This window comes from Leucoraja erinacea, chromosome 3 (genome assembly GCF_028641065.1).
Source record: "Leucoraja erinacea ecotype New England chromosome 3, Leri_hhj_1, whole genome shotgun sequence".
NCBI classification, from domain to species: Eukaryota; Metazoa; Chordata; class Chondrichthyes; order Rajiformes; family Rajidae; genus Leucoraja; species Leucoraja erinaceus.
The window spans coordinates 93,618,935-93,637,891 of NC_073379.1; the positions used below are offsets into that span (position 1 = coordinate 93,618,935).

Below are 18,957 nucleotides of genomic sequence, written 5' to 3' on the forward strand. Positions count from 1 at the left end.
GTTCCCGACGCGGTGGCGGCTGAGGCCAGATCACAGATTGACGGGAATAACCCAAAGTGAAACATTTCACACCCTGGAAATATGCAACCGCAAAACACTGGGGAGAAACAAACACTCCACAGCTCAGGTGGCATCAATGAAGAAAAACCCTTAACGTATCAAGTTTCTTTATCAGGGCTGCCAACATTGGGTGAGAGTTGGGAGTGAGAAATTGGGAGAGGCCAAGCCCGAGGGAGCGCAGATTCACAACTCTCTGCGTGAAGATAGTTTGTCCTCATCTCAGTCCTTTCCTAACCGGCCTATCCTTTATTCTTAAACTGCGACCCCTGGTTCTGAACTCCCCCAACATCGGGAACATTTTTCCAGCAGTTACAGTAAGTAAAAATCTAGCAGGTAAGCAGGATGCTTTCACCAACCACCTCCATTTGAAGGCCACCGCTTCTACCCAGTGCTTGGTACCTACTTCCAGCAGCGCTGATCCATGCCGGTCACCAGGGCGAATTCGGCACAGACTCTCATGGCAGTGGCGCAACGCTTCCGATGCCTCCGACGGCCCGGGACTCTGGCACTGAGGCTAGGCTGCTCAATGGCCGGAGCTGCAGCGAGCAACTCGCCAGTCCGGCAAACACTCGCCAGCCCGGCAAACACTCGTCAGCCCGGGCTCCCCGTCCGCATCTGCCCCGCCGCTGCTTCTGCTTCCATCCCTCCCTCTTGAAATTTTCGTTGATCACAGAATTTCTCACGACAGAACGTGAGAAATTTGTGATCAGCTTGAGAGCGTGGAAATTTGACCAAATGCGTGATTCTCACGCTCAATGCGTGAGCGTTGGCAGCCCTGCTTTATAGACACGAGAGCTGGCCTAGAAACCACAAACCGTTACAAAGGATTTCACAACGTGCTGTTAGGAATCATTATTCCTTCCAATTCTTTGAGCAATCAATAGAACCGTTCAGTTTACTAGCATTAGCTCTTTGAAAAAAATATTTTAATCCATTCACTTCAATTTAATCTGCATGTTATTCCCTTAGGACGGTGTGGGTCTTTGAGGCAGCACTTCATGTAGACCCCTTCAATGGTGAGGCGGTCAATACATGTAATTGACTGGGTAATGATCCTCACTTTCTGGAGCATTCACTGTTCTTGAGCATTAGTTATTGATCCAGTCAGCATCTCTCAACTGTACATCCATGGAAGTTCAACAGAATTTTTAGCAACATACCGAATCTCCTCAAACTTCAGACGAAGTCGACGCTTGATGAGCTTTCTCTGTAATTGCAATGTGCTGGGCCAGGACAGATATTTAGTTATGCACTTTTTCCTATTGCTTCTAGTTCTACACTTTCACTACTTATGTGCTAATTAAATATCTAACATTCACCATTCTTGCATCCTACGCAAGATCTCTCATGTCAAATAAACTGCATGCTGGTTTACTCCTTTCCTATTCCTCACCATGACCTTATTCTGTCTTTCTTATTTCTTCCAGATATTTAAGCGATAATTCCCAATATTTTTGTGCACATATTGGTGTTGATCCTCTTCTAAATGAGTATTTATATAATTCAATAACATTAACATATCGATGTAATCATTCTTCTGATTATTACTTAGCAGAGGTATAACCATAACTAATAAAATAGCCAGGTTTAATTTAGGACCATACAAAACATACAAAACAATAGATAATGAGAGTACATAAAATGGTTAATTCTATAAAACATTCTTTTTAATTCAACATAAAATTTGCTGAAATACAGATGTCATTCCATAATAAAATTTATTTACATATTACTAGTAATGACAAATAATTGGATTATCCGCAAAATGCATACTTTGGTAAGTTTTGGACAATTTTCTCCTCTATATAAACCTATTATAGGCCTATATTAAAATAAGCCATCAATACTACAAGTTTGCAAAATCATAGTCAACAAAATACTTAAAAACCTTAAATGGAGAAATTGTATCTAAAATGCAATTTCTATCCATGGCAACGCACAGTATATAATGTAACAAAAAGTGGCAAAATAACATGTGTGGGTGTGATGAAGTAGAATGGGCACTGAATCATTGAAGTGCTAATTTTCAGTCTACAGCAGAGCACTTTTCATGTAGCCCAGGAGACACATGCTTTTATTGAATAGAGTTTGCATATGCATCCAAGTTTCTTCCAACAGCACTGAGACTTTAGACATTTCTTCTAATAGAACTGGTTCAGCAGCAATAACCTTGAGATGGAGCTGCAATGGCAGGAGAGAAAAAGAAGAATATTAACATATTTGTAAATGAGGACAGATATGATCCAGCACAATGAATGATGCATCAACCTACCTGCAATGTGGGCTCTGAATGACATTTAAAAATGTATTAATTCAGTAACTACGTAACTTAAAGTTATTAAACTATAACTTCAGTGAAATCATTTTATACATTTATCAGCTTATGCTTTAGCCTCTGAAGCTCCAAGTTGTCTCTGAAGCGCATGAGGCGGGGTGGGGAGGAAGGGATGGACAGACGGGGGACCTAGTTTAGATAATTAAGATATATGTTAATGAGTTAATCTTTTTACCCCAAGATGGAAATGTCAAATACTGCAGGGGATAGTTTTGAGGTCAAGGGGGAAAAGTTTACAGGAGATGTGCAAGAGTGTTAACACCAAGTGTGGAACGTGCTGCCAGGGGTGGTGGTTGAAGCAGATTCAATAGTGGCGTTTAAGAGGCTTTTAGATAGGCACATGAAAATTTGGGGATATGGAGGAACATGGAGCATGTGCAGGTCGAAAGGATTAATTTGGCATCATATTTGACACAGATATTGTGGGCCGAAATGCCTGTTCCTAGGTTGTACTGATCTAAAAAAAATACTGATTTCACAAAGGATCATAATTTTCTTTCTTCCAAACATGGTAAAGTTAACATATTATTTTCTTATGAATATTATAAATAAAAAAAGATTCCAATTTAAAAAGGAAGGATCATAGATTAAAGATTGTGGTGGAGGTGATGTCTCAAGCGCCAGAGACCTGGGTTCGATTGTGACAGTTTGTGTTGAGTTTGCACATTCTCTCTGGTTTCCCCTTGGTGGTCTCTCTCCCCTCCTACATCCCATAGATGTATGGGTTTACAGGTTAATTGATCTCTATAAACTTCTGCTGGTGTAAAGGGAGAGGATGCAAAAGTGGGATTACATAGAACTAGTGTGAATGGTTGATTCAATAACATTAACATATCGATGTAATCATTCTTCTGATTATTACTTAGCAGAGGTATAACCATAACTAATAAAATAGCCAGGTTTAATTTAGGACCATACAAAATATACAAAACAATAGATAATGCGAGTACATAAAATGGTTAATTCTATAAAACATTCTTTTTAATTCAACATAAAACCTTGCTGAAATACAGATGTCATTCCATAATAAAATTTATTTACATATTACTAGTAATGACAAATAATTGGATTATCCGCAAAATGCATACTTCGATAAGTTTTGGACAATTTTCTCCTCTATATAGACCTATTATAGGCCTATATTAAAATAAGGCATCAATACTACAAGTTTGCAAAATCATAGTCAACAAAATACTTAAAACCTTAAATGGAGAAATTGTATCTAAAATGCAATTTCTATCCATGGCAACGCACAGTATGGTTGATTAATGGTCGGCATGGACTCGGTGACCAAAGGACCTGGTTCCATGCTGTATATTTCAATCTAATATTTGAAAAATCATCATGCCAGTCATTAAACACCAAACGCGTAGGTTTCCCCAAATAATTGAATAAACTGTCATGAGATTTTATGCATGCATAATTGCTACTTTATGTGAACGTGTGCTAAAATAGATCTGCCAGGAGTAAACAGCCTATTCTGATTTACCATCTTTCATCACTTGTTTCATGACCTTGTGCAACACCTTATGAAAAGCCTTCTGAAAGACTACATACATTATTTCGTGTTCGTTTTCTAAGTCTGCATAAAACTTGAGAGTCTTTAATTTACAAAGTCTTTAATGCTTTACTCAATGCTGGCAGCAAGACAACTCAAAATGGCTGCACACACAGAATCTGCCTGCACACTCACATTGTCTACAGACACGATAAACTATGTACAAAACATCTCCCACGCCACACAGTCCACCAAACATCACATTCCCCCTTTCCAGTTTGAACGTCTCCATTTAGCTGGACCTCGCTTCACTCTTTTTTTCCAGACTTTTTTGCATTTCAGTTTTCCTCAGTGTTCTCTTTTGAAGTGATATCAGTATTTGCTTTAGCTGTATACTGTTCTTTCTCCAGGACTGTCGTTTTTCTTGGCGGTCGTCAGCTTTTTGGATGCGAACGCGATTGGTTCTTCCTTGCCATTCAGCGCCGTCTGTGAGACTACTGCTCCAAGACCACTAGGCGATGCATCAGCGGCTAACGAGATCAGCTTCGATGGGTCATAGTGAACCAAATGCGTCTTCTGGGCGAGCATCTCCTTTAACCTGGTGAATGCATGGTCACACTCTTTGGACCAGTGCCATTTGACACTGAGCTTTGATGCTGTTTTGCCGGCCATTTTGCGCAGTTCTTTAGTTAGCAGCTCGGGCCATCTTAGCACACTGCAACACATTCTTCGATGAGGCATCTGATTCCTTGAGAATCGCCTGCAGGATAAATGCGTGCCTGCAGCCCATGACCAGTCTAACCCCGCAACGCACTGTCTTGGCACTTTTTGCAGCATTGAGCTTTAAAATCACATGCCCTTGCCTTGGTACGAAGTTCGGCAAGAAATTCGGTGATCGATTGCCCTTCCTGTTGCACCGTCTGGTAGAAATCGAGGCGAGCTGCTAGGAAATTTTGACTTTCTTCGAAATGCAGCTGAAAAGCTGTTGTGATTTCAGCATATGAAACTTCAGTTACTTCTTCCGCAAGTAAAAGTTTCTGGAGACATTGATGAACACAAGAGAGCCTTCTTCAGATCAGTAGTAATTGTCAAACTTTCAAAATAAAACGACAACCTTTCTTGCTCGGGATTGAAACGATCGAACTGCCGAGACGTGTTAGTTTGAGTATACTACAGAACTCAAAGAACATTTTTTTTCTTTTTTTTTTAAATCGAAAAATAGGCTCTTATGTGGGTCTTTGGACATAACCGAAGTATCCCACTCCTGACACCACTTTCGTTTTCGAGGTCTGAATGTGTGCTAAAATAGATCTGCCAGTTGTAAACAGCCTATTCTGATTTACCATCTTTCATCACTTGTTTCATGATCTTGTGCAACACCTTATGAAAAGCCTTCTGAAAGACCACATACATTATTTCGTGTTCGTTTTCTAAGTCTGCATAAAACTTGGCAGTCTTCAATTTACAACAGAAGTCATGAATGCTTTACCCAATGCTGGCAGCAATACAACTCAAAATGGCTGCACACACAGAATCTGCCTGCACACTCGCACTGTCTACAGACAGGATAAGCTGTATACAAAACATCTCCCTTTGTCCTGTGCAGCACCACCTGCTGCACGAGAGGAGCAACGGGTCCTCCCACCCCACAGTCCACCAAACATCACACATTACACTCAAGTTTATGCTCAATTATTTACTTTAAAACAAATTAGATTTCAGATATAATTTCCTTTTCATGAATAGGTTGCTCAATTGTCAAATCTCACATACAATTATTTCAAAGCCTACAATGTTCTTAAATGTATTTTGTCTCACCACAAATAAAAAAAGATGGATTGAGTATACATGGAAGTTTATATATATCAATTGATGTCACATTTAGTTTTGTACAACATTTGATGAATCATTTCATAATCACAAGATTTTGTTTTTCACAAATGTTTGCAGAATTAATTTCTACAACAATGATTACAATAATGTGAGGTTATCCATTTTGTGGCAAAAAAAAAAAGGGGCGGGCCGAACTCGAAAAGGGGAGCAGCGAGGACCTGGGTGTCATGGTACAGGAAAAGTAGGCATGCAGGTGCACAGGCAGTGAAGGAAGCGAACATGGTCAGCTTTCATAGCGACTTTGAGCTTCAATATTTTATATAAACCAATTATTTAATGCAATCATGTGGTCTTGGTCATTAGAGCTATATTAAAAACATCTTTTGAGGAGGCACAGATGTAAACCAACCAGTGTTGACGAGGATGGGATGCTATGTCATTGATTTCATATAACCAGATAACAATTACAGCACGGAAACAGGCCATCTCGCAATAATCGATTGAAAGATAACCATGTGTCGTTCACCCACTGAGTCCATGCTGACAACCCATCACCTATTCATATTAGTTCGATGTTATCCCACTTTTGAATCTACTCCTTACACTGGGGGCAATTTACAGCAGCCGATTAACCTCCAAACCCGCACATCATTCTGACATGGGAGGAATCCAGTGCACCCAGAGGAAACCCATGCGGTTTCAAGGAGAATGTGCAAATTCTATCTTGGCAGCTTCAAAGGTCAGGCTCGAACTCTGGTGCTGTGAGGCAGCTATTATCCACTGTGCCGCCCTCAGTGTTACTTTAAAAAAAAAAAGGAATCCAACAGTTTTGTGCATGATCTATTCACAGACTTTGATAATTCTTTAGACTAGAAAGCTAATTTTTAAAGTCCTGAGGAACTCCATAACTGAGTTGGAGAATTCTAAAAATTCACTATTCCATCGACCTTGTTTCACGGCTGAAAGAAATTACACCTGAACCTGAAACTGCCTTCTGGAATTATAGGAAAGCACAAAATTCTTTCAAAGATTTGGCCAAATGTCCAAAATCAATTTTTACAAATGGTCAATCAAATATCTTTTTTATGAATTTAGAAAATAATTTTCCTATGTATTTAAATATCACTTTTCTGTCAAACTTCTTTCATTTAATATTCTTTTTTAAAAAATGTTTTTAAAAAAATTATTAGAAGTAAGTACAGTCATATGGCACCAAAGTGCCTAATATATATTTTCATAATACATTTTATGTATAACTTCTTTTTTTTTTGTTACATTGAAAAAAGATTAGGATAAGAAAAATAAGTTAGATAGTAAAGGATAGAAAGATGTGAAATACATAGTGTGTGAAGAAAGAAAACGAGTAAATGAAGAAAGCTGAGAGAGAAAATAGAGAAAAGAAAATAAAAAAGAAAAGGAGATCATTATTTATAATCTTGACCAACCCTCGTCCAGTCCTGAAACAGTTCTTTTACAATTGTGTTGCACTATATGATTCCAAAAAAACGACGAATGGAGACCAACTCGTCTGATTGGTCTGATTTATCCATTAGGAGGAATCGCATTTCCTCAAGATGAGCTGTGTCCAACATACTTGCAATCCACATTTTAAGCGTTGGTATTGATGTACCCTTCCAAAATTTAAGTATTAATTTTTTTGCTATTATTAAACCATAGTTAAGGAATAGATTTTGAGATGTGTTCAATTTATTCCCATCTTCCATTACGCCAAATATAATAATTTCAGTATTAGGTTCCATTCTTGTCTTGAATAATTTTGTAAATATTTCAAAAATATCACTCCAAAATCTATAAAGTTTTATGCGGGAAACTAAGGAGTGTGTTATAGTTGCCTTTTGGGCTAGACATTTATCACAAGTGGCGGATATATTTGGATAACATTTGTTCAATCTTGTTTTTGAATAATATAATCTATGTACAATTTTAAATTGAATTAGATTATGTCTTACATATATTGAACATATATCAAGTATTTTTCCCATTTAACCTTCGTAATTTTTATCATTAGTTCCCGTTCCCACTCTTCTCTAAGTACCTCTGTCGATGGTAGGTCTATATTTAGAATACTATTATATAAATATGATATTAATTTTTGTGAGTCAGCTTCAATATTCATTGCTTCTTCCAATAAGTCAGGAGTTACTTTTTGATATCCTTGTATATATTTTTTCATGAAATCGCAAATCTGAAGATATTTAAAATATTGGTTGTTTTTCAATTTAAATTTTAATTGTAATTGTTGGAATGATAGTAGGTTTCCCATTTCGTACATATCCCCGATCCTTCTAATTCCGAGACTTTCCCATTGGTTATATGTCTTATCAATAAGAGATGGTTTAAATAAAGGGTTATTCGCTATTGGCATTAACAGTGATAGATTTCTTAATTTTAAAGATAATTTTATTTGTTTCCAAATTCTTATTGTACCATATATAATTGGGTTCTTCTTATATATTGTGTTATTCAGTTTTTTTGGGGAGAAGAGGATCGTTCCTATATTACAAGGATGGCAATCCTCCTTCTCCATTTTTATCCATTCTGTCTGTTGGGTAGAACTATCCAACCAATAAATCATATTCTTAATATGCACTGCCCAGTAATAATACATAAAATTCGGAAGTGAAAGTCCCCCGACCTCTTTTGGTTTACATAAGTGTTTTTTTGTGATTCTATGTGATCTATAGTCCCAAATATAATTAGTAATATTAGAGTCTAATTTAAAAAATATATATTTTGGTATATATACCGGTATAGACTGAAATAGGTATAGTAATTGTGGTAGGAAGATCATTTTTATTGAATTTATTCTACCTAATAATGATAAGGGTAGTGTTTTCCAAAATTTAATCAGCGTATTAACGTTATTTAATAAAGGTATGAAATTAGCGTTGAATAATGCTTTATATTTTCTAGTAATCTGAATACCCAAATATTTAAATTTTTCTGTTGCGATTTTAAAGGGGAACTTCAATAAGTGTGTAGGTTCTTGAGGTTTTAATGTCATGATTTCACTTTTGTTCCAGTTTATTCTATATCCAGAAAAAGACCCAAATTCCTCTATTAAGTTTAATAAATTTGGTATGGTCGTTTGTGACTTTGTAATATATAAAAGTATATCGTCTGCATATAATGAGATTTTATTCTTTGAGTCCCTGGTATTATAGCCCTGAATATTCGGATGAATTCTTATACTTTCAGCCAGGGGTTCTATCATTAGGGCAAATAGCAGGGGTGATAGTTATTTAATATTCTAGACACTGGCCTTCAACCATTGGTGTACAAGTTGCTTAAAACAACAGAACAATGTAGTCAGTGAGCAGTGCAGTCATGGAATATCAAAATCAAAGCTTCCAGAAAATAGCATTTTTGTGATAATGAAAGTGCCAAAAGAAGATTCCTTTTCACGATCGCTATTTTTTCTCGTGTGAGAAAGCGGAATAAAATCAATTGTGTCTTAAGGATTGTCAGTTCATGTTTGGGCCCTGGAAAACTGGACAAATTGTTAAAATTGTCACATAGCCTCCAGGATGGTGTTTATCATTTTGGGTCTTTAAAATCCATATAATGTAAAAGGCCATTATTTGGCCCATCAAGTCTATACTGGTTCTCAGACTAATCACATTTCTATTTCCTAATTTATGTAATCTACTTTCTCACATGTTCATTAATACATTTACCCCCTTGATCTTCTCATCGTCCAACAGCATTTGGGGTAATTAATAGCAGCCAATAAGCCCAACAAACAGCACATCTTTGAGATGAGGGATGACATGGAGAACATGCTAACTCCACACTGACCCAGATTACTGGAACTGGGTCAAACCTGCATTAGCTGCAACACCACTGTGACACCCACAAATCTATAGGCTGAGTAGTGTCTGTGGATAACCACAAATTAAGTAAATTAGAGGAAAAATTAGTATGACCCATGTTTGATAGCAATGCATTTTCCAAATGCAAAGTCCCTTATTTCATCACCCAAATTTTAAATGGGGAAGGAAGCTTGTAATAGTCTGACAACAATCTACTTCAATTTACTCACTCACACATATCTTACATTGGTTGATTTGGGAAAGTCAGAACATCTTAAAGTTCTTGTTATTTTAGCAAGCTACTTTTAATTAACAATTAAAATAACGGGTTAACATTGCTGGTCTATGTTTCATTATATTTACAAAAGCCTTTTCATCAGTCACCAACATCTGACCAACACGCCAGTCCAACGCACACCATGGATGCTGGCAATATTCACAAAGCCCTCAAGTTGCAAAGCTGTTCAAATATCCAATTAATATTAAAAAACATGCAAATTCAATGTAGAAAAATACCATTGGGATGGGTCATCTTCTTTTAGATCCTATCTAATTAGATTCTATATTAATCACCATTTATTTATTTAAAAAATGGAAGCTTTTAGCTGAAATTTTAAGAATAAGTCCCAGATTAAAAAATTTTCCTGAAAAACAAGAAAGCACATATTTTGCACATTTACATACAAAAAGCTGGATACCACCTTATGCGATATGGCAATGACCTTTTCATGTGCATACTAAACACCCAGCTTTTTAACAAGTGCTTAGATTTACTCCTACAGTGAAATGAAGCTGTAAATTGAAATGATCTATGTTTCCAAATTAAAAAAAAATTACCTTTAAGTACAGTGCCAGGTAGGCCTGAGCCAATTCAAAATCACGCTTTGTACAAAGCATGTAGCTGATCATTTGAAGAAAGCTCTGCATCACATTCAAAGAACCTCCTCCTTCTGGAGCCAAGCTCCTCATTTCAATGTCGATATTCGATGGTCCCATTCCTTTCAAAAGTTTAATTACATGGTCATCTGCAGAAAACAAATGAATTTTCAATTCCTTTGAAACTATTTCTTTAAATGTTCATTTGGTTACAATTATTCATAACAACCAATATTTTAAAACAATTGCAGCTAAATGAGAAATCACCCACACAAGGGAAAAATATGCAAATTTATCCCATTTCTTTTGGTGCGGAATATAATTTATGACAATGAACAAAATTCTGCACACTACCCCCATCAAAGATATAAATGTTTCAGAACAGAACCCAAATATTTTTCCACAGCTGTACTCAAAATAGTCAAGAACTATTAAATTTTAAACTATACTATAGTTTATATGTCATTGCAAGACCAGCTTTATATTGCTACCTCTTGTTATTCTTCAGAAGGTACCTAAACATCTTCAATTGCAATGTTCAAGCAGTGAATGTACACCCACAAGTGGAGAATGTATATCCTCAGTGGACGATGTTCCAAAACCATGATGCAGCAAGAATGAAGGAGATTCAATTGTAATGAGACAGATTAGGAACACACAGTCTTTTAACTTTGCTGCTGTGTCACTTACTATCAAGAAAGACTGGATAGACTCGGCTTGTACTCGCTAGAATTTAGAAGATTGAGGGGGGATCTTATAGAAACTTACACATTTTTTAAGGGGTTGGACAGGCTGGATGCAGGAAGATTGTTCCCGATGTTGGGGAAGTCCAGGACAAGGGGTCACAGTTTAAGGATAAAGGGGAAATCATTTAGGACTGAGATGAGAAAAACATTTTTCACACAGAGAGTGGTGAATCTCTGGAACTCTCTGCCACAGAAGGTAGTTGAGGCCCGTTCATTGGCTATATTTAAGAGGGAGTTAGATGTGGCTCTTGTGGCTAAAGGGATCAGGGGGTATGGAGAGAAGGCAGGCACAGGATACTGAGTTGGATGATCAGCCATGATCATATTGAATGGCGGTGCAAGCTCGAAGGGCCGAATGGCCTACTCCTGCACCTATTTTCTATGTTTCTATGTTAAATTCAACCATCTATATAACTAAAAGTCTCATCTTGACCACTTCCTGTCTGCGCTGTATATTGATTTTAGAAAAAACGCTACCATATAGCGCTATGATTTTTGGCCATCTTACTCAGTCCTCCTCCACTGAGGCAGCCCCGAGGATTTTTCCAATCGATGAAAAATAAAAAAGTTATGAGTGTTTAGGGGAGGGGGGCAGGACTATAAAACCCCGGATGCCTGGACGCGAGTCAGTCACTCCGGAAGATCGCGAGGAAGAGTCCACAACTGTGATTCTAAGCTGTGAATCAACTGAACTGTGAGTCTGCAATGTACTTGCAATAAATGATTTGTTAGCCCTTAATGACAATGCAATGAGTTGTTTGGCAATTTGGTGGCCTGCACTCTGCTTGGAATGCTATGAAGCTGAATTTGGAGGCCTGCACTCTGCTTGAAATGCTATGAAGCTGAATTTGGAGGCATGCACTATGCTTGAAATGCTATGAAGCTGAATTTGGTGGCCTGCACTCTGCTTGAAATGCTATGAAACTGAATTTGGTGGCCTGCACTCTGCTTGAAATGGAATTTCAAGGAGTAGCCGTGAGTGAACTGCCAGCCCACGAGTGACTCCCAGCCCACCAGCCCTGAGTGACTAATCTGCCAGCCCACCAGTGACTGATCTGCCAGCCCACCAGCCCTGAGTGACTGAGCCACCAGCCCACAAGGCCAGAGTGACTGAGCTGCGAGCTTAACCAGGCCAGAGTGACTGAGCTGCCAGCCCACCAGGCCAGAGTGACTGAGCTGCCAGCCCACCAGGCCAGAGTGACTGAGCTGCCAGCTCACCAGACCTGAGTGACTGAGTTGCCAGCCCAAGCCCTCTGGAAACCAGTCCCTTCGGCCCACAACACCCGTACTAGGGCTCCATAAAGCCCCCCATTGCGTACCAATATTGGAATTGGTGGAGAGGTGGAATATTGCGTTGAGGACCAGCCCTCCCGTGTGAACATGGGACCCAACGGGTCCACTTAGTCCATTATAAATTAAAAATTCTGTATGTTGCAATTTCTGGCCTCATTTCTCTAATCAGAATTTTGCCATCCTTCCTTGCTTGTGGATCTTTCCAACTTTATATTGAAAATATCAAATTGATATTCTACATTTCTTTAAACTATCAATGGAGCTAGTCATCTTTTTCATTTTACATTTAAATAAACAAAATTATCGCTCTTTAAGGAACTATTCAACTCAATTAATTAATTTACCCACTCCGATTTTATGAACCAATTTTCAAGGGAAGGGCAGAAAAGGGACCTTATCTCATCGTACTATTGCTGGTGACAAAGTGAAAATCTTGATTACTGAAAAAATACAGAAGGAAAACAACTTGTAATAATTACTTTGATTAAGCCCCACAGACCAAAGTTACTTGGAGATATATTTTAATTTGTCAAGTGTAATCAAGGGAAAAGTATTCAGGAATTATTGATTCTGAATCAGGAACTGCTTTAAGAAGCCACCTGTGGCAATTAAGACAGACGTAGATATGGTTGCAGGGTGGAACAGAATCTAGGGTAAGATACAATCCCCCTTTATAAAATTCAGTTTCATGAGCTTGCAGCAATAAATTTGGCACACAGAGAATTTGCAGTTGGTTATAATGAAATAAGAAACAATGGGTTGACTCCAAGACTCAAACAGCAACAGTTTCAATGAAAGGCAGAGAAAGTGTTTATTTCCATGGCAATGGAAATAACAGGGGCCTACATTAAGACAGAAATAATTAAAACTCATGGTCAATACTCTACCACATATTGGCATCTAAACTGGCTCGCCCTTTTCGATCAGACCACCCCTCAATTCTTCCAAAATCCAAAGAATACAGAGCCAATTTATTTTAGCCATTTGTTATAGGACATCTCTTTCATCGCAATAGATTATCAAAAACCTTTTGAACTACTCGCAATGCCAGATAAAGGAACCAAAACTATAGGCAATTTTCCAACTGTGTTCTCACCAACAGTATGTATAATTGTAACCATATTTCTGCTTTTAAACTCCAAATCCCCTCATAACAAGGGTCAATATGCCATTTGCCCTCATAATTAATTATGTATGTATATGCTAAGGTTTATCTTATACAAAATAATAATCGATTCCCTCCAAATAATTCTATTTTTCTATTCTTCCTTCAGAACCTCGCACCTTCCTACATTAAATTCCATTTGTCAAGTTTTCATCCTCCTACTCAGCTTATCTTGTCAGAGTCCAAATGTTCTCATCACTGCATGCCTTCCCACCTATTATTGCATCATCAACTAACTTTGGATATCATGCACTCAATTTATCGTTTAGCCACTTACCAAGGATATATTTTGGTACAATTGGTATTTTCATCAATCAAAAGCATCCATTTATTGTTTTTTTGGAACTGGGAAAATCAATTTGCAAATAAATACAATAGCAAAATGTTCCATTCTTAAACCCAACTCATTTAACTTGTTGAAAATCTAGTGACTTCTTAAATTGGTTCACAACAGACAACACAGCATCATAAAAGAACCTTTCAAATGTAGAACCATAAATCAGCTCAACAGTGCTGATTCTAACTTTTGCAGATGAAATATTAAAACTGCAATAATTTCCTGCACATGTTCTCTGCATTTGATTTTTCCAGAATTATAAGTATATTTTCTAATCCTGTAGATTGAAATAAAAACAAATTTGATTGAATATTTGATACATCTTCACAAAGGCCTCATGGTGACAGCTTTTTGTCGGCTTTTCACCTCTGTCCACCAATCAGCCCTTCCTCCCAACCGTATTCACTTGTCACTTATCTGACTTTGTCCCACCCCCACCTCTTCCAGCTTTTTCCCCCAAACCACAATCATTCTTAAGAAGGATCATGACCCAAAATGTAATCTGTCCATATCCTCCAGATATGGACAGATGACATGTTGAAAATTGGGGGGAGGGCTGATTGGTAGATTGGTGGACAAAGTCCAGAGGTGAACAGCCAACAAAAAGTTGTGAATGCCCCATGAGCCCTTTGTGAAGATGTATCAAATATTTAATCAAATTGTTTTTATTTCAATCTATAGGGTTATAGAATATATTTACAATTCTGTGAAAATCAAGTGCAGAGATCATGTGCAAGAAAATACTGTAGATGTTTTAATATTTCATCTACAAAAGTTAGAATCAGCACTGTTGAGTTGATTTATGGTTCTACATTTGAAAGGCTCTTTTATGATGCTGTGTTGTCTGTTGTGAACCCAATTTAAGAAGTCACTAGATTTTCAACTGTTTAAATTAGTTGGGTTTAAGAATGGAACATTTTGCTATTGTATTTATTTGCAAATTGATATCCCCAGTTCCAAAAAAACAATAATTGCATGCATTTGATTGATAAAAATACCATTGACCAATTCCTTGCTATCTAAAAGAGCAGATCCAATTGTACCAAAAAATATCCTTCGCTAAACGATAAATTGAGTAAATGATATCCAATCATTTGAGTATTGAGTAAATTGAGTAAATGATATCCAAAGTTAGTTGATGCAAAAATAGGTGGGAAGGCATGCAGTGATGAGAACATTTGGACTCTGTGACAAGATAAGCTGAGTAAGAGGATGAAAACGTGGCAAATGGAATTGCCAAACCCCCTCCGCCCACACACACACACCCCCCCCCCCACCCCCCCCCCCCCCCCCCACATCCCTCCCCCTTGCCCTACAACCCCCCCCCACATCCACCCCCTCCACCACCCACCCCCCCCAACACCACCCCCTCCCCCCAAGCGCCACAACGCTCGCTGTTTCTTCTCCCTCCCCCCCCACAACACCCTCTCTCACATCCTCTCTTATTGTTTTAGAATTATTTCTCTTTAATGACAATTCATGATAAATAGGTAATTATCAATATCAGGAGTAGTGTAATTTAAATATCAAGTGTACCCAAGAAAATAATGACAAGTCACTCACAATTGTTGGTGTCCAGAGCACCTTCCAGCTGCATGTACAATTCTGTTTTTTGTGCCAATACTCCCAGATTTACCACTTTGGACTGAAAATAATACCAAAATATTTTTGAGAATTAAAAATAGATCCCAGCACACTTATCAAATTCAAATGTACAAATTATCCTGAGTGTTGACGAAACAGAATGCATCTGTGTGAAACCTATCTCAGTGGCCAAGAGCTGAATCCATACAGAGAATTTTATAATCTAGGTGATATTAATTCTTAATAACCCTCCATATTGCTTCTGATATATTTAATGTCTGTATTATTGTCAACGGTACAGATTACATTTTTACTGTAACTTTCAAACATATAAATCTAATTCTCCATTTACAGTGGAAGAAAGATGATTCTAATTATGACAAAACAGCTTTTAATTTTGATACTAAGATTTTAAGTACTGCTGGAGAATGTCATCACTTTCACAGCAGTAACATCTCCAAAGCAGGAAAATTAAAGTGATGAAAAAAAATACGACCAACAAAGTATTTAAAAGCCCTACACACAGAGGCCTTTGATCAGACCCAAGTAATGTCAATACCACCATAAGTGTATAAAATATGATTGTTTTTTTCTCCTCATACCTGACCCTCAGCACCTTGTTGTTCTGCAGCGGCAAAGTGAGGCACAAGGCCAGAAATCGTTGGAATGAAGAAAGGAACAGATTTGGGCACTTTAGGTGGTTCCTTGGGTTTGTTCCTTTTCTGTAGATCATCCAAACAAAATCAGATAAGCAATAAGAACACAACAGATGCACATACCTGTAGTATGATTTAAAATGTGTTAAATGTTTTAATAAATATATCAAACTAAAACTGTTATATATCATTCTACCTAATTAAAAGATCCTCAGTTTTCAATTAAACTGAAGGTAATGAAATTAGGGCTTAAGACTTATTATTTGACAAAAATTCAAAGATAGCATTCATCTAAAATATGTGGTAAAATTCAGGTATAAATTATAACCAAATTTGAACAAATTCACTTAGATATTGTAAATCATCAAATAAAATGTCTACAAGCAACCTGTGCGCACAAAATTGATAACACGATTGTCTAAATAATTTTTAAGTAACACCACTGTAACACACAAAGTGCTACAGGAACTCAGCGAGTCTGGCAGTATCCATGGAAGGTATGGACAGACGCAAAGGATTGGGACCTGTCTTCAGACTGATTGAAGTGGGGGGGGGGGGGGGGGGGGGGGGGGGGAAAGCTGGAAAGCCTGGAAAATGATAGGTAGATACTGGTGGTGGGGGAGATGTTGATTGGAAGATGCTTGGTCTCACCAATTTAAAGGAGGCCACATTGGAATCCCTGGATGGAAATAAGAGAAGAAGTGTAGGGACTGGTGTGACATCTCTTGCAGTTGCAGGCAAAGCATCTGAGAAGAGGGCGGGAGGGATGATCGAATCACGGAATTCATCCAGCTGTCCTTGCAGGTGAGACAGCGGTTTCAAGTGCACGTTCTCAGACCTCATCTACTGCATTTGGTGCAACTGATGTGGCCTTTTACATTGGCAAAAACAAGCATGAACTAAGCTACCATTTCACTGGACACTTGCGTTCTATACGTCATGTCCTGGTGGATATCGTGGTTTCTAATCATTGTAACTCCCCTTCCCATTCCCAGTGCTCATGCATTTCACCCACCATCTATCAACTTCCAGCCACTCATATCTCATCCTCAGGTCGCCTTTTTCCTTTTTAGTTCCCCTCTTTTCACCCCTTTCATTCATATCCCTCCCTCCAGCTTAACATTTCATTCCTCCACTTTCCTCCTTATCTGACACCCTTCTGTATCCTTTTCACCTATCGCCTCCTTACCCCACTCATCTGCCAGTCAACCTGCTCTCAAATCCAAATATGCTTGCCAGCCTTGTAACTCAATTACCTCTCTTTTTCAACTTTCTTCCTTCCACCCCAATAGTCTGAAGAAGTGTCCTAACCCGAAACGGTGTCAGTCCATTCCCTCCACAGATGCTGCCTGACCCACTGAGTTCCTCCAGCACTTTGTTTTACTCAAGATTCCAGCATCTGCAGTTCCCAGTGTCACCACTATAAATATATTTTAAAATATGAATTCAAAAATGTTTTGATTACTAAAGCAAATTATTTGCTACCTTAATAACATCAAGATTGAGAAGATTTTTCCAACGTGATTCTGGAAGCAAGGAGAGTGTCACCAACTGCTCTCCGAGCTGTTCAGATGATTCATATTCTATCATCTGATCTTGCACTTCTGTTTCAATGTCAGACGTCTTCAAATCTAAACCAAAAGTGTTTATTATGTTATTGATAAAATGTTAAATGCCAATAACTTGTTATAAACTTAACATGAAGTATTTAGGCCATGAAGAAAAGTGATGCACATCCGTTACATGTTCCCCTTAAATAGAATCTAAAAAAGCAAAATAATTAACATTAGAAATTCTTGAAAATGTGGTTTTAGTCATTTGAAATACAGGTGCACAACCTTTTATCCGAAAGCCTTGGGACCAGACACTTTTCGTAATTCAGAATTTTTCGGCTTTCGGAATGGAAGATTTTTAGCGTAGATTTTAACGGCTGGCTCAGTGGTAGAGTGCTCGGCTCGTATCCGCAAGGTCGCGAGTTTGCGCCTCGATCCCGGCAGTTACTCGATCGCGAGTTTGAGTCTTCAATGTAGTTTTTTCTTGCAGAATAGGAGAGAATAGGGAGGGTTAGGCTGGGATCATTCTCTGTGAGAGGATCTTAGTGCGGGAGACAAGTGTAGGAGAGGTGTACTGACTGTGTGGGCAGAACTTTGGAAGTGATTGCCCACCATTCTCAAAAGCCGCTGTGTCTCCCTGTCCCTCCAACTCCAGAGGAATCCGCTCCCCGATGGGCCGCTACGGCGACAAGTGGCAGTTCGCCCACAGCCCGAGCTGCGCCCCCTCATCCGCAACCCGGGTTCCTCTGGAGTTGGAGCGGGGCTGGGCTAGAGTTGTTGCTGGCTGTGAGTCTCTGGGATCTCCGTGCTTGCAGTGGGCCTGGGGGTCGGTGTCCCGATGAGGGGGCGCAGCTCGGGCTGTGGGCGAACTGCCACTTGTCGCCGTAGCGGCACATCGGGGAGCGGCTTCTGGTGGTCCTGATGTCTCTCAGCTCCTGTCCAAGGGGGTGGCCGGAGACGTCAGGACCAACAGGAACCCGCTCCCCGATGCGCCGCTACAGCGACAAGTGGCAGTTCGCCCACAGCCCGAGCTGCGCCCCCTCATCCGCAACCCGGGTTCCTGTGGAGTTGGAGCGGGGCTGGGCTAGAGTTGCTGCTGGCTGTGAGTCTATGAGATCTCCGTGCTTGCAGTCGGTGTCCCGTTGGTCCTGACGTCTCCGGTCACCCCCCTGGAATGGAGCTGAGACT

General features: G+C 38.9%; 1 protein-coding gene across 1 annotated transcript in view; it reads right to left on the reverse strand.

Annotated features, from left to right (window-relative positions):
- Positions 1-1,704: 1,704 nt before the first annotated feature.
- Positions 1,705-18,957, reverse strand: part of wdr36 (WD repeat domain 36) — a 73,579-nt gene continuing 56,326 nt past the window's right edge. The window contains exons 19-23 of the mRNA XM_055633208.1: positions 17,702-17,847; positions 16,163-16,282; positions 15,540-15,621; positions 10,397-10,584; positions 1,705-2,241 (exon numbers count right to left, since the gene is read on the reverse strand). Coding sequence (XP_055489183.1) covers positions 2,092-2,241; positions 10,397-10,584; positions 15,540-15,621; positions 16,163-16,282; positions 17,702-17,847 — 686 coding nt within the window. The 3' untranslated portion in view covers positions 1,705-2,091. The remainder of the gene's footprint in view (positions 2,242-10,396; positions 10,585-15,539; positions 15,622-16,162; positions 16,283-17,701; positions 17,848-18,957) is intronic.